The following is a 23,814-nucleotide window of genomic DNA, read 5'->3' as shown; positions in this document are numbered from 1 at the left end:
AAATGACACCTCTGAAACCACTATCCAGGTTCCGCATGGTTCCTGAATGCCAAAATATATGGGCGCTTGATATTTCCTGGTTTGTCCCATGACTCCCAACCTAGACTAGCAGAGGGCACCATCAAGTACCATGGCTCCTGACCTTTCCGACTGGAAAAGGCTTGTGGCTAAGGTTCCTGGGGTTGCTTATCTCTGGCAAGGGAAAGAAAAATGTAGCCATCCCCAGGAATCCTGACCTTTCTTAAAGTCTAAAGTGAATGATGTTTGGAAGAGACTGAAATGAGGAAGGGAGCATTACAGACAGTATAACTGAGGCAGCTTATCTGCAGCAATTCACTCTTCCCCTCATAATTTGTTAAGAATTTAACAATGGCTTCACCATCAGGCTTAAATGGAATGGTTGCACATTTTGAACTTGCTTCTTACAAAGAAAATCTGATGAACACTGTCTTATTGCAGATAACACCATTCAAATTAATACTCCGCAACTGGCTTATATTCCAATAATTTGGGGGAACCTGTACAAAGAAACTGCAAGGCTATTCATTTTATATTTTATAGTATGCTCAACAATTCCCAGTTCTTTGTCAAGGGATGGTTAATGAGATTCAAAATTAATTACCGAAAATCTACTTTGGCCATTTTAATGGCTCTAGCAGCACTGGATCTTCATGAAACAGAAAAGTGTTCCCAAGTTTGATCTGCCATAAAAATTCAGTATGCCCAGAATAAAGTTTGAACTCCTAGATGTGGCTTTCATGAGGGTAGCAGGAAAATATAGCACAGGGACCTGACTGCATCAGATAGGTCAAGAGAGTCTTTCCTAGGAAAGCAGCAAATTGAGCTGATCTGAAAAATGAGTCTAAATTTTATATGTATATATCATACACACACACATATACGTATATACATATATATATATATCTGTTTTGGTGGGAGAAGACATTCTAGGAAGAGGAAACATGTGCAAAACCCTTGAAGAAGGGAGCACTGTCCTGGATTCACTGCAGAAATGCCAGCATGGGAAGGCATATGGTATGGAGAGTGAGGAGGTAGGAGGGAAGGTAGGGCAGGAGAGGTGGGCTGACAAAAAAGTATTTTAGTCTTTAGCCTAAGAGCGACTGGAACTCGTGAGTTTACAGAGGGAGGGGCACGGACAGATCTGCATTTGAAAACACTGCTCTGGCTTCTGTGTGGAGAACACAGGAGGCCCAGGGTGTGAAGTCGGCACCTTGGATGAGACTGGGAGCAGCAGAGATGAAAAGTAGACAGACTCAAGGGATATTTCATCGGTAAATGTTCTCAGATGGGATATGTGGGGAGAGAAGAGGGAAGTTTCAAGGATGATTCCTCTACTTCTGGCATGAAGAGCTGGGGGTGGGGGGGAGGGGGCAGGTACCATTTCTCTGAGTTTGGGAACTCCAGAAGGAGCCTAGCTTTGGGAGGCGACCAGCCCTGCTTTAGAAGACTCCACTAGAACCTGCATTCCCCTGCCTCTGCCTCTGTACACACTGTGCCCTCCATGGGGAACATCTCCCTTCCCACTGCCACCTCCACCTGCCCACATTCTCCCATTCTACCAGACTCAGCTCAGAAGTGCCTACAGATAGTGACAGCTTCTGAAACCCTGGTGCCCCAATGTCTTCCAAGCTTTCATAGTTTTGTTTGTACCTTTTATTAACATCATCTTCCGGAAACCTTACATATGAATCACGAATATGGTTGCTCCCCTCCTGAGTCCTGCGCTGAATCTGGGAAACACAACAAGCACTCAGTACGTCTGTGTTGGTTTTAAGTGAGAGAGCTTCCCTGTTAATTTGCTATGTTTATGTGTTCATCATTGCAATCAAACCAATTTGGTGAGAGGTCAGATACCTGCTGAACAGGAGTTTTCAACCCTGAACACATATCAGAATCACCTATGAGGCTTTTTAAACATACTGCAACATGTCAATACATAGGAATCAACTGGGAGCCACAGCTTAGAGCAATTAAATCAGTATCACTGGAGATGGAGCCCACATGGTATTTTTTGAAAATTAATCCTGGATGCCTCAACTGTGCACCCAAGATTGAAAGCTATAGCTACTGAACCCAAATCCTGGAGAAATTAAAAAGTTGCATAGGTATCTCTCCTGTACTTCCTTAATGTTGAATGTCTCTAAAACAGACAAATTATATTCCAGGGATGGCTGAAAAGATAAGGTTTCTGCAGGGGATAACGTATAGGTATAGAATGTTTTTAAACAAGGGAGTTTAAATCAAGGAGGGACAGCAGGCCTTGCAAAAAATGGCATGTACAAAGTCCCACTGGCATGACAACGGGCATCTCAGAGAAAGCCCCGCCCACAAAGCATCCATGTCTTCATTGGCCCAACAAATGTATGTTGTGTTCTGACTGTAGGCAGTTATACAAGACCAAGTCCCTGCCTCAAGGTGCTTATAACTTAGCACAGGAAACAGATAAACATAAAAGACATAAATGTTCAGAGGAAAAAAGAAGAAGAGTAGAAAGAGAAAGGGCTGCTCTGAGATGAACAGACAGCTGAATGGAAAGCATGGATTTAAGCATACACAACCCTGAGAAGAGCTGAGAGTCTAAGAGAGCTATAGGAATAACGCCAGTGAGAAGGATGAAGACGGCAGGGGAACGAAAGAAGAGGGATTCAAGGCAATAATGCAAACACTGGGCCAGGCAATATGCGAAAACACCACATGTACTACCTCAGGCAAATCTCACAACAGTCCCTTAGAGGAAGTACTTCTGTTATCCCCATTTTACAGATGAGGAAACTTGAGACTCCTGGTGTGATTGTCCAGTAAATCATACACAGCCAAGCAATGGAGCCAGGGCTTAAACCCTAATTTGACTAACTTGAGAGCAAAATTCTAAGCCTGAAAGTATCTAAGCTGGACTTCTTCAAAGGTGATGGGGACTCAAATTGAAATGATTTGCTGACTGGTGCCATGGGTCACACAGCCAGTAATAGAACCTGACTTTACAACACAGCAAGAGATGTGAACCAGGGGGCCCAGAGTGGTGGAGGGGTCCCCACTCAACTCCTGAGAATTAGAATCTACCAACACAGTTTCCTGAGGGGTCCAAGGAAAGCTCTTCACCCCTCCTTGAAACCTCTTTTCATCCTCACCTTTACTTGAAAATATCATTCTGATCACTCTCCAATCATCTCCATCTTTCCAAAAGTCTTCTGGAAATGAACTCTTACCTAGGAACTATATATGCAGGTTAAAGACTTCAACCCAGTTTTATAGACAAGCAGAAAAAGGCCCGGAAGAGACAATGAGTCACTGTTTAGATGACCTAATGAAGACTGACAGGTGGAAGAAGAATGAAAGTGAGAAGAGGCCAAGGAGGCTCATCACATCAGAACATAAAACTGAAACTCAGACCTGAATAAAATCCAACAGTAACATAACTTTAAACAGAAAACCAGGCAACATGCCACATTTCCAAGGGCAAGAAGCAACCCCTTCACCTTCCATTGACGAAAATAGGTAGAGCACGAGAGCCCTAAGACTCAGCAGGGTGAAGGGCCACCTACTCCTCAGACAGAACTGAGTTCTGCCACAGAATAGCATCACTGGATGTCACGGTAACTGCTCTGACCAACGGGCTGATTCAGCTGACTTGGCACACAACTCCTTGGTGGAAGAGAACAACCTTCTCATACGTAGCAGCCAAGGAAATATGAGTGCTTCTTGCTCAGAACCTCTACTTCTTTCAGGATTCTTCAGTTATAAGTAACAGAATGGAGCTTTAGCTTAGATTGTAGTGATTTAGGGCAGACTCTGGAGTGGGACTGCCTCTGCAACTGCAAACCCCAGCTCTGCCACTCACTACTTCAGTGACCTTGGCAAAGTCACTTAACCTTTCTGAATCTCTTTCTTCATCTGAAAAACAGGAGTGTGAGAAATGTGAGAAAACTGCAAAACACCATTCTTTACCAATATTTGCAAAAATTCAAAAAGTCTGCTAATAGACTGCAATGGTGAGGATGTGGGGAAAGCAGACCACTGTATCACATAAACTCTACATATATACATATACACATACACACACATACACAAACCCTACTACAGACTCCATCTACAAATGGCAGTTTGACCCTCTCTCTTAAAATTAAAAATACACATATTCATTGATCCAACAGTTCTGCTCCTAGGTATCACCACAGATGTTATACATGAAATCCTTATGTATTAAGGTATTCATTACAACATTAGTTGTAAAAGCAGAAGACTGAAGACAGTAGGATACTGATTAAATAAATTATGAAAAATAGATCATGAAATATATGAAAAAAATACACATTATGAAAAATAATTTATGAAATATATGAAATAATTATGAAAAATAAAATATGAAACCATACAACCGTACAATGAAACTATGCAGCTGCTTAAGAGAATGTACAAATATGGAAAGATCACTAAATAGTAGTATTCACTTGGAAAAATTACACATAAATGTTTGTAAGTATGTAGAATATCTCTGGCAAGGTACAGAAAATACTATGACTCATACTAACTTCCAGGGAAGGGGAAGGGTGGCTGGGGGAGTGAGTGGGGAGCCTCACTCACTTTGCACCTGCATGTGCTTTTACAGTGTTTGAGTGCTGCCCCAGGAGGATATGTCAGCAGTGAGTCCTGGGGGAGAACTCTTTGGAAAGACCTAGCTCAGGTGAAATGCTCATGGAATAGCTAGACTAAAGCAATGAATCCCCACCTGCAGCCATCGAAAGAAGTGAGTCCACAAGGTAACATCCAGATGATGTTAGGGAAGGAGCAAGGAGTCCTGGAGAAGCAAAAACAACTGTCCACCTTGACATGAAAGAGTTAATTTTTATATGCCAGGCTAAACACAGGGAAGAGAAAAAGGTCAAGAGAAATGTCTATCTCATCATATTTTGCTACTAGCATCCAGCTGAAAGTTGGTAAAAGCATTAGAGAAGGTACAGCCACTGGGAAACCTGGGCAACAGTGGAAAACACTGAACTGGGAATTGGAAAATCTGGGTTCTATGCCCATCAGTATTTGGCTATGTTGTCCCCCAAACAAGCCTCCATACCTTCTGAGCACTTTTCCAAAAGAAAGAGAATGGGATGATCATCTCTCCAGTCCCTTGGAACTCTGACAGCCCCGGATTCCATGACAGTAGGACCTCAGCTTGTCAGAGCATAGCAGCATAGGTACCACCAACATAGTCCGTAAATAAAGCATACAGGATAAATCTTACAGACCTTAAAAGAAATTCACCAATGACGAATTTGACTGTATCTCTGCTACAGTTTCTCAGGCACTGTGAGGAATAAAGGTGTATCAAAGGAGAAGAGATTTTTTTTTTGGTCTCATTAATCTACAGTTACATGAGGAACATTCTGTTTACTACATTCCCCCCATCACCAAGTCCCCCCACATACCCCATTACAGTCACTGTCCATCAGCATAGTAAGATGCTGTAGAATCACTACTTCTCTTCTCCGAGTTGCACAGCCCTCCACGTGACCCCACACACATTATACATGCTAAGCACAATGCCCCATTTCTTCACCTCCCACCCCCCCGCTTATCCCTCTCTTGCAACCCATCCTTCCCAGTCCCTTTCCCTTTGGTAACTGTTAGTCCATTCTTCAGATCTGTGACTCTGCTGCTCTTTTGCTCCTTCAGTTTTTTTCTTTGTTCTTACGCTCCACAGATGAGTGGAATCATTTTATACTTGTCTTTCTCCGCCTGGCTTATTTCACTGAGCATAATACCCTCTAGCTCCACCCATGTTGTTGCAAATGGTAGGATTTGTTTTCTTCTTATGGCTGAATAATATTCCATTGTATATATGTACCACATCTTTATCCATTCATCTACTGATGGACACTTAGGTTGCTTCCATTTCTTGGCTATTGTAAATAGTGCTGCGATAAACATAGGGGTGCATATGTCTTTCTTCAACTGGGCTGCTGCATTCTTAGGGTAAATTCCTAGGAGTGGAATGCCTGGGTCAAATGGTATTTCTATTTTTAGTTTTTTGAAGAAACTCCATACTGCTTTCCAAAATGGTTGAACTAATTTACATTCCAACCAGCAGTGTAGGAGGGTCCCCCTTTCTCCACAACCTCACCAACATTTGTTGTTTGTCTTTTGGATGGTAGTGATCCTTACTAGTGTGAGATGATATCTCATTGTGGTTTTAATTTGCATTTCTCTGATAATTACCAATGTGGAGCATCTTTTCATGTGTTTGTTGGCCATCTGAATTTCATCTTTGGAGAAGTGTCTGTTCAGATCCTCTGCCCATTTCTTAATTGGATTATTTGCTGTTTGTTTGTGAGCTCTAAGAATAAACCTAACCAAGGTGTGTGAGCTCTATATATTTTAGATGTCAGCCCTTTATCAGATATGTCATTTATGAATGTATTCTCCCATACTGTAGGATGCCTTCTTGTTCTATTGGTGGTGTCCTTTCCTGTACAGAGGCTTCTCAGCTTGATATACTCACATTTGCTCGCTTTTGCTTTTGTTTCCCTTGCCAGGGAGATATGTTCATGAAGAAGTTGCTTATGTTTATGTCCAAGAGATTTTTGCCTGTTTTTTTCTAAGAGTTTTATGGTTTTATGACTTACATTCAGGTCTTTGATCCATTTCAAATTTACTTTTGTGTATGAGGTTGGACAATGATCCAGGTTCATTCTCTGCATGTAGCTGTCCAGTTTTGCCAACACCAACTGTTGAGGAGGCTGTCATTTCCCCACTATATGTCCATGGCTCCTTTATGGTATATTAATTGACAATATATGTTTGGGTTAATATCTGGACTCTCTATTCTGTTCCACTGGTCTGTGGGTCTGTTCTTTTGCCAGTACCAAATTGTCTAAATTACTGTGGCTTTGTAGTAAAGCTTAAAGTTGGGAAGCAAGATGCCCCCCCCACCACTTTATTCTTCCTTCTCAGGATTGCTTTGGCTATTCGGGATCTTTGGTGGTTTCATATGAATTTTAGAACTATTTGTTTCAGTTCGTTGAAGAGTGCTGTTGGTATTTTCATAGGGATTGCATTGAATCTGTATATTGCTTTGGGCAGGATGGCCATTTTGACAATATTAATTCTTCCTACCCAAGAGCATGGGATGAGTTTCCATTTGTTAGTGTCCTCTTTAATTTCTCTTAAGAGTGTCTTGTAGTTTTCAGGGTATAGGTCTTTCACTTCCCTGGTTAGTTTTATTCCTAGGTATTTTATTCTTTTTGATACAATTATGAACGGAATTGTTTTCCTGATTTTTCTTTCTCCTAGTTCATTGTTAGTGTATAGGAAAGTAACAGATTTCTGTGTATTAATTTTGTATCCTGCAACTTTGTTGAATTCAAATATTAGTTCTAGTAGTTTTGGAGTGGAGTCTTTAGGGTTTTTTACATACAATATCTTGTCATCTGCAAGTAGTGACAGTTTGACTTCTTCTTTACCAGTCTGGATGGCTTGTATTTCTTTGTTTTGTCTGATTGCCGTGGCTAGGACCTCCAGTACTATGTTGAATAAAAGTGGGGAGAGTGGGAATCCCTGTCTTGTTCCCAATCATAGAGGAAAAGCTTTCAGCGTCTCGCTATTAAGTATGATGTTGGCTGTGGGTTTATCATATATGACCTTTATTATGTTGAGGTACTTGCCCTCTATTCCCATTTTGTTGAGAGTTTTTATCATGAATGGATGTTGACAAATGCTTTTTCAGCATCTATGGTGATGACCATGTGGTTTTTGTCCTTCTTTTTGTTAATGTGGTGGATGATGTTGATGGATTTTCGAATGTTGTACCATCTTTGCATCCCTGAGATGAATCGCACTTGATCATGGCATATGATCCTCTTGATGTATTTTTGAATTCACTTTGCTAATATTTTTTGAGTATTTTTGCATCTATGTTCCTCAGGGATATTGGTCTGTAATTTTCTTTTTTGGTGGGGTCTTTGCCTGGTTTTGGTATTAGAGTGATGCTGGCTTCATAGAAGGGGTTGGAAGTATTCCCTCCTCTTCTATTTTTTGGAAAATTTTAAGGAGAATGGGTATTATGTCTTCTCTATATGTCTGATAAAATTCAGCAGTGAATCCACCTGGCCCGGGAATTTTGCTCTTGGGTAGTTTTTTGATTACTGATTCAATTTTGTTGCTGGTAATTGGTCTGTTTAGATTTTCTGTTTTTCTTTGGTCAGTCTTTGAATGTTGTATTTTTCTAGGAAGTTGTCCATTTCTTCGAGGTTGTCCAGCTTGTTAGCATATAGATTTTCATAGTATTCTCTAATAATTCTTTGTATTTCTGTGGTGTCTGTCATGATTTTTCCTTTCTCTTTTCTGATTCTGTTTATGTGTGTAGATTCTCTTTTTTTCTTAGTAAGTCTGGCTTGGGGCTTATCTACTTTGTTTCTTTTTTCAAAGAACCAGCTCTTGGTTTCATTGATTTTTTTCTATTGTTTTATTCTTCTCTATTTTATTTATTTGTTCTCTGATCTTTATTATGTCCCTCCTTCTGCTGACTTTGGGCCTCCTTTGTTCTTCTTTTTTCAGTTTCAATAATTGTGACTTTAGACTATTCATTTGGGATTGTTCTTCCTTCTTTAAATAGGCCTGAATTGCTATATACTTTCCTCTTAGAACTGCTTTCGCTGCATCCTACAGAAGTTGGGGCTTTGTGCTGTTGTTGTCATTTGTCTCCATATATTGCTTGATCTCTTTTAATTTGGTGATTGATCCACTGACTATTTACAAGCATGTTGTTAAGCCTCCATGTGTTTGTGATCCTTTTTGTTTTCTTTGTACAACTTATTTCTAATTTTATACCTTTGTGATCTGAGATGTTGGTTGGTAGAATTTCAATCTTTTTTAATTTACTGAGGCTCTTTTTGTGGCCTAATATGTGGTCTCTTCTGGAAAATGTTCCATGTGCACTTGAGAAGAATGTGTGTCCTGCTGCTTTTGGGTGTAGAGTTCTATAGGTGTCTGTTAGGTCCATCTGTTCTAATGTGTAGTTCAGTGCCTCTGTGTCCTTACTTTTTTCTGCCTGGTGGATCTGTCCTTTGGAGTGTGTGGTCTGTTGAACTCTCCTAGAACGAATGCATTGCATTCTATTTCCTCTTTTAATTCTGTTAGTATTTGTTTCACATATGTCGGTGTTCCTGTATTGGGTGCATATATATTTATAATGGTTATATCCTCTTGTTGGACTGAGCCCTTTATCATTATATAATGTCCTTCTTTATCTCGTTACTTTCTTTGTTTTGAAGTCTGTTTTGTCTGATACTAGTACTGCAACACCTGCTTTTATCTCCCTGTTGTTTGCATGAAATATCTTTTTCCATCCCTTCAGTTTTAGTCTGTGCATGTCTTTGGGTTAGAGGTGAGTCTCTTGTAAGCAGCATATAGATGGTTCTTGGTTTTTTATCCATTCTATTATTCTGTGTCTTTTGATTGGTGTATTCAGTCCATTTACATTTATGGTGATTATTGAAAGATATGTATTTATTGCCATTGCAGGCTTTAGATTCGTGGTTACCAAAGGTTCAAGGGCAGCTTCTTTACTATCTACCCATCTAACTTAACTCACTTACTGAGCTATTATAAACACAGTCTGATGGTTCTTTATTTCTCTCCCTTCTTATTCCTCCTCTTCCATTATTTATATGTTAGGTGTTTTATTTTGTGCTCTTTTGTGTTTCCTTTGACTGCTTTTGTGGATAGTTGATTTTATTTTTTTGCCTTTAGTTAGTATTTGGTTGGTCTGCTTTCTTTGGTGTGATTTTATTTTCTCTGGTGACATCTGTTTAGCCTTAGGAGTGCTTCCATCTAGAGCAGCCCTTTAAAATACCCTGTAGAGGTGGTTTGTGGGAGGCAAATTCCCTCAACTTTTGTTTGTCTGGGAATTGTTTAATCCCTCCTTCATATTTAAATGATAACCATGCTGGATAAAGTATTCTTGGTTCAAGGCCCTTCTGTTTCATTGCATTAAATATATCATGCCATTCTCTTCTGGCCTGTAAGGTTTCTGTTGAGAAGTCTGATGACAGCCTGATGGGTTTTCCTTTGTAGGTGACCTTTTTTCTCTCTCTGGCTGCCATTAATACTCTGTCTTTGTCTTTGATCTTTGCCATTTTAATTATTATATGCCTTGGTGTTGTCCTCCTTGGGTCCCTTGTGTTGGGAGATCTGTGGGCTTCCATGGTCTGAGAGACTATTTCCTTCCCCAGTTTGGGGGAGTTTTCAGCAATTATTTCTTCAAAGACACTTTCTATTCCTTTTTCTCTCTCTTCTTCTTCTGGCACCCCTATAATGTGAATATTGTTCCATTTGGATTGGTCACACAGTTCTCTTAATATTCTTTCATTCCTGGAGATGCTTTTATCTCTCTCTGCCTCAGCTTCTCTGTATTCCTGTTCTCTGATTTCTATTCCATTAATGGCCTCTTGCACCTCATCCAGTCTGCTCTTACGTCCTTCCAGAGATTGTTTTATTTCTGTATTCTCCCTCCTAACTTGATCCTTTAGCTCTTGCATATTTCTCTGCAGGTCCATCAGCATGGTTATGACCTTTATTTTGAATTGTTTTTCAGAAATATTGGTTATATCTGTCTCCCCAGGCCCTCTCTCGGGGGTTGTCTGGGTAATTCTGGACTGGACCAAATTCTTCTGCCTTTTCATGGTGATAGAGGTAGTCGTAGGCAGGTGGCACGTGTGTCAGCTGGGAGAACAAAGTGCATTGCTGCTTGCTGGTTGCCCTGCCCCTCTCCGCTGCCTGTGTTGGTTACCCGCACATCGGGTGCAGCTCTCGGGGTAGCCCAGAGCCCTGTGGGGAGTGGCAGGCATGCCGGGTGTGTTCTTCTGTGAGAACGGCACCCCTTCACACCCTGTCCTGGCTTCCTCTGCCTGCACCAGGCAGCCACGTACCGGCAGTGGCCTCTGGGTCTGGTCCTGGCAGCTGAGCGCTGGGAGGAGACTCTGGGTGGCTGCTGTGGGCGCGGCCGCTCTCAGGTTGCTCCGCCACTGTTGTCAGGCTGCGCCGGAGGGGGAATGAATGGCAGCTGCTTATCACTGTGAGGGGCTTCAGAGCTGCGCTGCTTCCCGGGGTACTCACTCGCAGATTTTACTTTTCCGTTTCCCTAATATCCAGTACACCATGCAATGTGAGTCTGCGCTCCCAGTGCGAATTATTAGGGCTGGTTATTTAGCAGTCCTGGGCTTCCAGTCTCTCACTGCTCTGACTCCTTTCCTCCCGCTGGTGAGCTGGAGCGGGGGGAGCGCTTGCGTCCCACCAGGACGTGGCTTGTATCTTACCCCCTTTGTGAGATGCTGAGTTCTCGCAGATATAGATGTACCCTGGCTGTTGTACTGTATCCTCTGGTCTCTCTTTTAGGTGTAGTTGTATTTGTTGTATTTTCAAAAATATATATAATGGTTTGGGGAGGAGATTTCTGCTGCACTACTCACGCGCCATCTTGGCTCCTACTTCAAAGAAGGTATTTTTAAAAGCACAAAGCCCATTTGTTCAGTAGGGAAACATTCCCCAGGTGCAACTCTCCTACAGTCCTCTATGAAACAGCAACCCCGTAACATCATTTCTCTGTCTCATTAATATATAAGGATAATGGTGGCCTCTAAATTAACTCAAGTACTTAGATTCCTGAACAGAATCATAGTACAGGCAATCTCGCAGAAGCTCAAGTTTGAGAAACAAACTAACAGAGTTATTAATCACTCAAGAATGAACACATTGTGCCTTAGAAGTAATAAAACCAGTCACTAGAAAATAACAACATCGCATAGAGAAAAAAAGTGAGTCTAGCAGAAATCCATATATAAAGGTGGGAGAGACCAGAACACACCACCACCACCTACATTCCAAACATTTACTTGGTCTTTCAAGTGCTGTGGCTGACATACCAAAGTGTACTGGCAAACACAGGCCAGCATGGAGCACTCCCACCAGTGTGGAGCTATTAGCCAAGGAATGGGAGGTCCGCGTGGGAAAGAAATCACTCTAGTGCAGCAGTGGAAATGACAGATTACGACACCCGCTATCCTGAACCAAATCAAATAACTCATGAATGACACTTTGGCTGTATTTCAAAATACTTTTATGCAAGTATTTAAGTCCTCAAAGCTGTCATCTCTACAAGAGGCAGTAGAGATGTCATTTCCTCCAAACCACAATTCCAATTATCAAAGAAATAAAATGAAACACACCTCAGGCTCCTAAACAAGGAAAAGAATCCTAAGTGGTCCGCACATGGGAGGACCTGCCTCTGACCAAACGCCCAACTTATTAGGCTGGTACTCAATTTACAAGAAAAAAAACAAAAAGGCCTTCATTAGGCAAATACCTTCAACTCATTTATGGTTGTTTGCTGTATTGAGGATGCAGATAGGCGTTGAGATTGGTGCAAATAATACCACTTTGATTTGTTTCCCAAGTAAAAGACCTTTGCAAATGCAGGATAAAATCACCTTCAGTGACACATGTTTAGCACTTTGCTTCCCATGACTTTGAGAGGAAGCCAGTCATTAAGGGGTGAAAGCACTACCCTCTGCAAAGAAATGCATTAGAAAAAGAAGGTCCTGGCTAATGATCTTAATCCTCTCTCTCACTATTAGATTCACACAAATCATATTCTATCCCATCTAATCAAGTGTGCAAGCAGAACCTGTGTCCCCCCACTAGGATGCCTCTGCTTTGGCCATCTTTGAACATCCTCCACCCATCTTCATCTATCATAATCTTTTGTATTTCCAAAGGCCTATGTCAGAATCTACTTTTCCCCTTTGATTTTTCTTCCTCTGAATTAATCACTGCCTTGTGACTTATCAACCTGCAAGACATAAGTCATAGCCTTTTGGATAACCTCAAGTTACCTGCACAAAGTGGAGCAGATGAAAAATGAAATGATGAAGTTTGAAGGAAAGGCATTTCTTTTCTGACATCACTCTATTAAAATAGGTTTCATTTATAATTGCTGCCCAATTTTTAAGGTACCATTCATAAAAATACCTCAGCATGGATTAAAACACACTAAAATGCAAAAGGGGTGTATTCCAATTTTTCAGATTTAAAAGATAGGAACTAAGTATCTTAACACATTACCTTTTTTTATGAAAATATGCTATTCCATTTCCAGGTTTTACAGACCCCTCAATAAAAAGGTCAATTTCCTTCTGCTATTTGCCCCCAAAATTGTAATCAAGGCTATTCCAATCTAGACAGAAAATAACACTACTTAATTAACTAAACTAATTAAGCCAGGTTCTTTCTCCCATTAAAGGAAAAAAATAATAAAAGACAGATCCTGAGAACCCCAGCCAGCTACCCTGTACTATTTACACCTGGCTATGGGGACACTGTGTCTTGAGATGCAAGAGAGATGGAGCCCTCCAGAACAAACAGGCAGAAGACCTGGGCACCGCCAGCAAATACACCTGCTCTCCTTCTTCTAAACAAACACTGGAGAGGAGCAGGAAGGACAGAGGCACCTTCAGCCCCCAGGGGCAGTCACACCAAAACCCTCTGTAAGGCTTAGATCCCCCCACTTCCCCCACGGAGCCAAGTCTGCCTCATGGACTCAGACAGCAACAGAGGTTCTGCTGCTGATAAAATTACAACCAAACTTTTCCCTTTGTTCTAGCAAAAGACTTCCTGTGAGAAAGTAGTATTCCTGTAAAGCTTTCCGGTCCAAAAGCTCTCTCCTAGTTTGTATTCTCCCAGCGCCAGCCCCCAGAGGAAAAGCTCCATCACATCACAAGGCATTTCTTGGTTCCAAGCTGTACTGGGTCTCAAGGACTCCTGGTGAGGAAAAACTGGTCATCTGAACCTCCTTTCCTGGGATCTGTCTGAAGTGTAGACAGGCAGCAAAGATGAATAGTAATATGCCTTCCATCATCAAAAGCTATTGCATACCCAAAGGATGATAAATATTTTAATCAGTTTTCAGCCTGTCTAGCGGAAGTCAGTTTACTCCTCAGGGATTTCCCTAGTTTTGTGTCCAAAACCTGTCCAGTACATGTTGCCTTCACTATGAAACTTTGGAAATTAGTAATAAAAAGTGCGGATTTTGTTGCAGAACTCAATTTATGGCAGTTTTACTCTGTGACGTTTTTTCAATAACAGGAAAATCTAAAATATGAAGGATGCCAAGAAAGAGAACAAGACACCATGATTCTAAGGTTCAGTAGCACTGCTAACTCAGGGAAACTAGTAACCTGTTTGTACTTCTCATTACAAAAAAGTTCTTTCCTATTTACCTAAGTTATTTGCTGGTGACTGCTCAATCCTCTCAGCGTAAATGCCGAAGGCATAAAACAGGATGTTGTCATGCATCCTCTGGGGCTCTCGATATATTTTCTTTAATGTTCAAGGTGTTTTGCAATAGTTTGGGGGAGGGAGATGTTTGTTTAAAACTAAAACTAATCCAAAAATATTCCTGTTAAGCCGGACCTAACATTTTAGGAAAATGCAGTTTAAAGAATTTATTCAAGGTCATGCTATTTAACATGGGTATGAGGAAATGGCAGGACAGGAACCCTGACCTCACATCGATTAATTTCTTTGACAAGTAGGAGTCAAGTACCCACTATATACCAGACACTGTTCAAGGTCCTGGGGAAACAACAGTGAATAAAACAGTCCCTCTCCTCGTGGAGATTATATTAGGTAGAGGCAGACATTAAGCAAATACAACTGACCCTTGAACAACATGGGTTTGAACTTCGGGGGCCCACTTATTCATGGATTTTTTTTTCAATAAATATACTGGAAAAAATGTTGGAGATGTGTGACAATTTGAAAAAAACACATCCTTTTTACTTTATCGTAAGAATACAGTGTATAATTCATATACAAAATAGGTGCTCATCGACTATGTTATCAATAAGGCTTCTGGTCAACAGTAAGCTATTAGTAGTTAAGTTTTGGGGAAATTACAGCAGATTTTGACTGTCTGGTGCAGTAACCAACCTGTGTTGTTCAAGGGTCAACTGTACACAGTATCTTGGCAGGTGGTGGAGTGCACTAGGAACCAAAGTAGAGCAGGGCAAGGCGCACTCTACAGCGAGAGGCAGCTCATCAGAGAAACTCTAACTCTCTCTGTGACAAGAGCACAGAGATCTGAATGAAGTAAGGGACTGAGTCAGGGCAAATAACAGAGGGAAGACTGTTCCAGACAGAGGCCGCAGCAAAGGCAAAGACCCTGGGAGGCAGGAGAAGCTGGGCATGTTTTAAGACAACAGGACAGCTAATGGAGGAGGAGGAGAGAGAAATAACACTGGGGAATGGGGTAGGGGCGGACAGATCCCTGTAGGGCACTAGGCCCACTGCAAGGAAGCTGGATTTCTGAATGTGCAGGTAAACTTAAGGCAGGGGAATGAAATAACCTGAGTAACGTTTTAAAGGAAAATTCCGACAAGGGTGGATGGAGGATGGCAGAAGCAAGGAGGCTATCTCTACAACGGCGGTTCTTACCGAGGCGGTAGCAGAGGGGGTAGGGAAGCACAGTCAGGCCATGAATATATTTTGAAAATAGAGCTAAGTGGACTCGCTGATAAATCAAGAGATAAATTAAGAGAACTCTTGAGGTTTTAGGCTGGGCAGCTGGATGGTACAAATCACTGAACTGTACAAGACTGGGTGAAAAGCCTGAAGAATTATGGAATCAGGAGTTTGTTTTTGGATATGTTAAATTTGAGATACTGATTCCTAGATGGCTAATAGGGTCTGCCTTTCCCATCTACTGCTCAGGTCCCCAAGATTTAAGGCCCCAGGACCAAGAAAATATTAATTTGTTACAGGCACTGGCATATCCCACCACTTCCAACCATGAAAGAATTCACTGTTAACTGCATGAAAAGCTTAATACGTTAAATAAAATACAAACCCTCTTAATCCCCCCAACATTTACAAAAGAAGATCTGTTGCATAATTCTGGGTATTTCATAATTATTCATTTAAATTAATATTATTTAAATAAGAGGGATATACACTATTAAGCTACCACCTGTTCCAAGTCTTTACAACCAAAGCAGGTATGTCTCAAACACTGGAAATTCATTTTGAATTATTTCCGTATACTTCAGATTTTTATCTGGAGGCTAATTTTGTCAATCAATCAGAAACAAGTTGGAGATTATCTGAGATTTTTTTGCACAGCAAGGACAAATTAAATGAGATAGTCACAGGTGGTTCCAGATGGGCTGAGATCATGTAGAGAAAAATACAAAAAAGCCAATCATAATTAAAGTGTTAGGGAAGAGACGATGTTAAAAATAATCATCTATAAAGGATCAGAGATACTTTCAGGAATACTGAAAAGGTAACATATCAAGTTTCCTTTGGTTTTAAAAAAACGTCATTCTTTTGCAGATGTCAACGAGAAGAGAGAGAGATGATGGTTATGTTAACCTTAATACATGGGAGCGCAGGTTTAATGTGTCTCCAGAGCTCTCTGGTAAGTCAGGTTTTGGCATTTGAAGCAAATTTCTCCATAGAGACATTTTTTTCAAAATACGGAAAGATTCCCAGCCCAGCTTCCCAGAGAATTTAGCCACAGTGGATAGAAAAATTACCAGAGTAGCACTGAGCTCCAAGTCACTGTGAGTCCTTTTAGCTCCAAGACTGACCCCAGTCCAAGAGGAAGGGAAGTGGGAAAAGGAAGGGATGCTGTCACTAAGAGTCGTCAAATGACCTCTGAGTAAGGGTTCCTAAGGTGAGGACTGTCTGCACTTCCTGCTCAAATCACTATTGGTAACGCCTTGCATGTGTCTAATAGTTTGTAGTTTACAAACTTTCTCATCTGATCAGCATAACAATTTTCTTTAGAAGATATAACAGTTTTAGGGACCATTCTTTAACCAACTTGGGAAAAAATCCTAACATCTTGAACTGTTCCCAACAACTGATACACGATCCTTTGGAAATCTTGCTTCCCTTTCAAAAATGTTGGTCTACCAATTTGTTTTTTAACATAACTTCATTTGTCTAGACAGAGATTCTTCTAGAATACTTCTGAGGTATTTACTCTATTAAAAAGGTAAATGACAGACCAGAGCTGAACTGGATGCCCTGTTTCCCACCCCACAACTCCCCAAAAAACTAGAGAACATAAAGTATACTTTTTTTTTTTTTTTTTTGCTGTATCTTTTTGTGCTGAAAAATGGAAATGACGGATACTCCAATCTGGCACCAGGGTTTCTGAATTCACGTCTGAAATGTTATGATGGTCTGCTAGTCAAAGGAATCTAAAATAAATTCCAGCAGCAGCCAAGACTACGATAGCACCCCAGGGAAAAGTCAGCAGGATCTTCACACCTTTACATCAGTCTGAATTCCAGGGTAGTTAAAATTATTTAAAACAACAGAATTCATTTTTTTGTTTAAATATTACAACGTGTGTGAAGAGTGTCTGTGTGTGTGTGTGTGTGTGTGTGTGTGTGTGTGTGTGTGTGTGTTCAACAAAGGCTAGCAAAATTAAGCTGAAGCCTATGAAACGAAGGCTAAATTAGAAGCCGTGTCTGTTTATTCCATTTTCCCTCTACAGACTAACAAGAGTTAAGAAACATAGCAAGTCTTTCACTTGGCATTTCCTAGCTCCTGTCACTTTGTTGCACCATCTTCAGCATTTTTAGCCTTGTTCCTATTGTGTGCAGAGCAGAGGCACCGGAACCATCCTCTTAACATTCCTGGGATGTAACAAGCACATCCTAGTACTTGGTACCAATAAAGCTCAACTCTCACGTAGTCCATGTAAGGGTTAAAAACAGAAAGTCCTACCCACTGGTTTGCTCTGATGTTCCTGGAGATATTGTCACTGGATGTATCCTCAGTAGAATTCTATTCAACACCTCTGTCTTTAAGTACAAAGCTGTAGGCTGTAGCAGCTTTAAGAAACATAAGTATCCCTTTTTTCTGCTGCACAGTATCTGTGTGTGAAATTCTCTAAAGGGGTTTAAGTATTTACCCTGAACACTATCAGACGGTTTCTAAAATTTTCCTTATCCAGTTGCAAAAACACTTCAAAGAGAATCATAAACATAGTCTTTTTGTGCTTTCAATGCGCATTCTGTTTCTAAGGCTTAAGCCTGAATTCTCTTGGAATTAGACATTTTTCCCAAAAAGACGGGATACACATGCTTTTTTTTTTATAATTCATTACTGAGTCTGCAGCAACTAAGGGAAAAATTGGAAAAATCTGAGAGAAATCCAGAAAGCAATCAAAGAAATCAAAACCTGTTAGAAATTCATTGCTACATTACATGTACAATTCCCCCCCTCCTATATGTTTTAATATTAATAGAACAATACAGCTGTGGGGAGTTGGAGCGGGTGGGTGGGCAGGGAGGAGAATGGAAAGAACCAACCTTTGGTGAACACATTTAAGATAATAAAAATGTGAACCACAGCTTTTAAGCCACTGAAGCTGAAAAGTGACTTTCCTTTTTCCAAATTTTTAAACCTAAACATACAGGTCCCCAAACTCAGTGCCATATACATAATTTGAATTACTCGATGCTTATGACTATCTACCTGTCTCCAATCTCTGCTTATCCTGAGACACTCAGCACTGTACCAGTCAAAGAAGGGGAAGGGGAACTTAAATTTTAATTTAAAATCACCAGACATCTCACACCAGATCTCAAATTACTATATAATATACTCTGTTCCTATATCAGAAATGCTAACTCTGAAATATGGAAGACAGGATTATGTTAACAAATATAGGATATACATTAACACTAAAGGTAAAAGATATATAAATAGAAATATATATATATATATACACATATACACATATATAAGTTGGTGAATTACCTCACCATTAATAGGGATTAATATTAATATTTATATTTATAATTAATTGATATTTGTACTTTCCTCCTCACATCCAAGAAAATCTTAAATCATAGAAGAAAGCCTCAAAAGAACTTAGCTAATTAAACTGATAGCAAATGCTAGTATACTCAGTATATATTGCCTGTATTATATGAAAAAGCAGCCTTGTTCCTCTATTCAGTTACAAAGAATTTAATCTAAAACCCCATGATGCTATCTTCATTAATCTCCCCAAAAACAAACAAACTGCTCGTCAGCTCAATCATTCCCTACGACTGGGTAACCCGACAGCAATGGGCAGGCTCGTGGCGTAAGCTTTCCCAGATGATTTAAGTAGGCCAAAAATGACAAGGAAAAAGACATGACTCATCTTGAAATTAAGCTATTATAACTAACTTGTAAAGGACAACCTTTACATTCTTAAGTACATTTCTCTCTTAAAACTTTAACAACAAGAAACTGGTAACAGTATTAAATAAAACACCTACTCATTTTCCACATCTCTCTGCTCTCCTGTGCCAAAATTTAACATAAATGGGTAGAATTAAATGTAGCCTATAGCTTACGTAACATAATTATATGTTGTGTTTTACACTGTTTCAAAACGGATACATTAAAATAATCCAGTCTTGGCTCCTACCCACTAAAGTCAATAAAGGTTATTAAGGCCAAATGCCATATAAATGCAGTGCCACAGCAGCATGAGAAACTGTCAGGACAGGAAATGCAGTTCAAAAAAATTCAAGATGATCTGCTCTTCCAAGAGGAAAAAGAATAAATAAATTTCTCTCCAGTATATAAATTACCAGTACTTCTGAAAATGTTTATTCTGGAAATTATTCTAGAATATTTCTATTGGATTATACCAAATTGACCTTTCTTTTTTTAAGGTCAAAAGAAAAATGAATAAATGTCATCAATTTAGAGGACATCACACCTAGCATTCTTTTCTGTATCACTGTGAATTTGATAGTGTTAAAACATTTTTATAGGTAAAATAAATGTCAGTTTTGCAAAGCGCGATACCAGACCCTGAGAGACAAATGGCCTATCCATTGAATCTCTGGCTACAGCAAGACTTCCTCACCTCACAGGAGATTTCGGCTTTTCATATTTCTCTTTACCCAGAAAGCAAAGCTTGTGCAGCTTCTTTCAAATGGTAACTCTCTCTTATCCTGAAGAGTCTCCTCATAACACGCTAATCTTGGATGTGGGGTGGTGGGCTGGTTTAAAAACATAAAATAAAATACAAATATTTGAACAGTGTTGTAGTGTTATAGTATCATCCTGAAAAGGGGGCCAAGATGAGAGGAAAGGCTGGGCTAAATTCCTGGGTCATAAGAAAGGGTGATGTTGCTTTGAGCTTATTAATGGCTCAAAAATGCATAAGGCAATATTCAGGAAAAATGTGATATTTTATCAGAATGTCATTCAAATATAAGGTCTAACATTTACATCACAAGAGCAAGCACAGAGTAAAACTATCCTCGGGGAGATTAATGGCAAGAATAAACAGTGCGATAAAAAATGGTGCCCGCTGGAACAGGGAATGGGAAGTAGAGGCTAGGAGTTCTAGAGGCAGCTGACTAAACTTTTTGAAATACAGGACTCGTGGTGGTGTGTGAAGCAATTACTATTAATGGAATTAATGTGATTTCAAAACCCATTTTCCATTCTTCTTCTATGTCCTCCGTGAGACTAGAGCTTCCCACTGCAGAGTGAAAAGGACCACGAGACAGAGAGAAACCACCGCTAGGGTCTCTTCTCTGGTACAAGGGCTGCCAAAGGTTGCTTTCCTCATAAGCCGAAGGTGGAAAGTGATGTACATATTGCCTGAGGTTTTTCGTTTTATTTTCTCACCAAAAGAGATCGATGCTATGTTGCAGAACACACAACTACATTAATTAGAGAAGCCTTTCTACAGTGCACACATGATTTCACAATCCAAGAAAAACATAAATAAAAAATATTTGCCTAAAAGGAGCATACTTTTGAATAAGAGATTCCCTGCAAGCAACGTGAGTTCATTCAGCAATGCCGTTTAGTCTAATTCTATAGAATCCAAATGTGCAACCAAACGCTGCACTTTTTATGTTAAACTGCTGTTGAATTTGTTAACCCACAACCGATTTCCTGTGTTATAGTATCTTGTAGATTACAGCTAACTTGAAGCAACAGGAATAATTCTTGACAGTTAATGGTGCATTTGTATGCATTTTCCTGAAAGGCTAGGATCTTGGGGCCTCAAACTGGTAGCTCAACATTGCCCCCTACTGCTTGCAACTGGAAAAATCTGAGGTGGGCCAGTACCAGGTAGGAATTTAATCAGCCAGCGCCAGTTCCACCCCAAGTACACAAATACCAGATGGCCCTGCACTAACGGAGCCGCAGAACCATGCACTTTTCCAATGATTATTCTCTTCTGTCTCTTCCAAGAGCAAAAATAAAGTATGATGAATTTGTTGAAAGTCAGTTAAAGAGGCTTGAAGCAATGCTTACATTTAATTTATAAGTACCATCCCTTTTATCTTGGCCCAAACCTTCATAGTCTGCTGATAATGATCACCCTGAGGCTTGCTGAGGAGAGACACTGAAGCCATTGATTTCTCTCTGAACACAGTAATGCCATACCAACCGCAAGGAAACTCACTCTGGAGAATTCCCAAAAATGCTCTTCTTTTTAGTATTTTTTGCACAAGAGTTATAATAAATAGAAGATACTCCATCTAACTAATAGGCCGGCGTCACCAAATAAATTATGACTAAATCTCTTAAATGAATTCATAATGAATATCACCAGTAAGCTCACAACACCAAAGATTTCACTTGAAAAGAACAAAAACCGTTGAACAAAAGCAACTCAATTTTTTTTTCTTTTTGCAAAATCAATGAATTATTTTATTTGTTACCAACTCTAATTCACAGAATTGTCAAATTGCCAGCTGGAAGTCAACCTGATGTCTGAGTCAAGATGTAGCAAGTAAAGAGGTTCTAACTCCTATGTAAGGGGCCCAAACCAGAATTACAAGTGAAAAAAAATTTCATGAAACTGAAGCTGCCTTTATGTGCACATCACATAAAAATAGAGCATACCCTACACAGGCTAACTTTAGGACTAGCATGAGGGAGATGATTTAGGCACGGGCTTTCCATACCTCCAATGCAGTGTTACAATGCTCAGCTCTGCACTCATTCAGGTCTTTGGTGGAACCCATCTTTGTGATACTATTACTACACTAAAAGAAGGAAGGTAACATCCTTCCCCAGGTAATATACCCCTGAAAAGGCATGACTTAAAGACGAGAGGAGATGTCTGGAAAGCAGGCACTTCAGGGATGTGATGGAAATTTTAATGAGCAGTACCACCTATATGTGCAGATTAGCTTGTTGTATCCAGGACAGTTCGGTCTGTGTCATGGCACTAGGTGAACCACGTGTCACGCGGTACTAGCTCTGTCATGGTACTAGCTAAACCACGTGGTACTAGCTCTGTCCTTGTACTAGGTAAACCACATGGTACCAGCTCTGTCGTGGTACTAGGTAAACCACATGGTACCAGCTCTGTCCTGGTATTAGCTAAGCCATGCGGTACTGTGTGGTGGTTTAGCAGGCTTTTATCACTTTCCACTACATTACAAATTCAACTGTTTGGAGGCAGAACGGTAAGGTAGTGAAGGGAGTGACCTTCTTGAGTTCAAATCCCAGTTCCCCTATTTACTAGCTCTATGACCTTGAGGAAGTTATGTAAACATTTTGTGCTTCAGTCTCCTTGTTTGCAAAATGGAGAAAAATAATACCTACTTTATGGCATCATAAAAGTTAAATAAGTTATATATAAAACATTTAGAATAATGTCTGGTACTTAATAGTATCATGTAAGTGTTTGCTATTTATCACTGTTACTTAAATTAGGACTTAATTCAAGACCTCCAATTGGCCTCAACTTGCCTTCCAGCTACATTTCCTACCATATCCCCTGAATTCCTTGTTCACTCACACTGCACCTCCTGACCTCTAAACTTGTTTGTACAGTTCCTGGAGCCTAACGTTCCTCTCCAAAGGCCCTATCTGACCCTGCTCCTCGCCATCCAAAGCCCCCAAGAGCCACCTTCCCAGCTTCACTTGTCCCAGCACTGTGGTCTGAATTTAATACTCCCTTCCTCCAGACTGGAACTTTATTTTTTGAATCTCTATTATGGGATTTCACTTGAGGTATTGTAGCACCTGGCTATATTCAGGTTTCTTTCCTTGTTAAACTGAATGTAGTGGTTTCGAGCACAAGCTATAGAGCCAGACCGCCTGGGTTTCACTCCTGCTCTGCCACTTACTCTGTGACCTTGGGAGAGACACTTAATTTCCCTAAACCTTGGTTTTCATGTCTATAAATTAAGACTCCTAACAGGTCCTACACCTCATAGGACTGCTGTAAGAGTTTTAAAAGTTAATACAGGGAAAACCCTCCCGATAGTGCATGGCACATTTGAAAACACAACTGAATTTTAGGTATTATTGTTGTATTGCTCTCTCCTCATTGGCACTCCCTAGCATCTGTCTAGCACAGTGCCTTCCATATATACAGGAAATATTCCATCGATGTTTACCAAACTGAACTCAAGTTGTTCTGACAAAATCCTGGCTCTTCCCATTACCCTACCAAGGGGAACCTAACTCAAGAATTGAGAACAATCAAATGCATTTGCCTATGCAACAAAGCAGCAGAGGATTTATAGAGCACAGCATCCCAGAAAACAGCGCCCTGGCTCTCATGTGCTTACCACACCCTCCATCCTCTTCCACAGCTCTTCCAGTTGAGTCATGGGTTGACACCACCAGTCAGTGCACTTTTTGTATCGGTTGCCTTGAAACCAAAACTGTCTCAGCCACTCAAACTCCACCTGTGGACCACAAAGGAAAGGCAACAGTTACAATGCCCTTGAGATGGACAAACGA

General features: G+C 40.4%; 1 protein-coding gene across 2 annotated transcripts in view; it reads right to left on the bottom strand.

Moving 5' to 3' along the window:
* The window catches only part of FTO (FTO alpha-ketoglutarate dependent dioxygenase), a 402,025-nt gene that overhangs the window by 182,461 nt on the left and 195,750 nt on the right, over positions 1-23,814 (bottom strand). For both annotated transcript variants that reach the window (XM_036881013.2, XM_057492746.1), the window contains exon 7: positions 23,640-23,759. In XM_036881013.2, coding sequence (XP_036736908.1) covers positions 23,640-23,759 — 120 coding nt within the window. The remainder of the gene's footprint in view (positions 1-23,639; positions 23,760-23,814) is intronic.

This window comes from Manis pentadactyla, chromosome 15 (assembly GCF_030020395.1).
Source record: "Manis pentadactyla isolate mManPen7 chromosome 15, mManPen7.hap1, whole genome shotgun sequence".
Classification (NCBI taxonomy): domain Eukaryota; kingdom Metazoa; phylum Chordata; class Mammalia; order Pholidota; family Manidae; genus Manis; species Manis pentadactyla.
The sequence above is the reverse complement of the archived record's forward strand: the minus strand, read 5'-3'. Positions and strand labels throughout refer to the sequence as shown.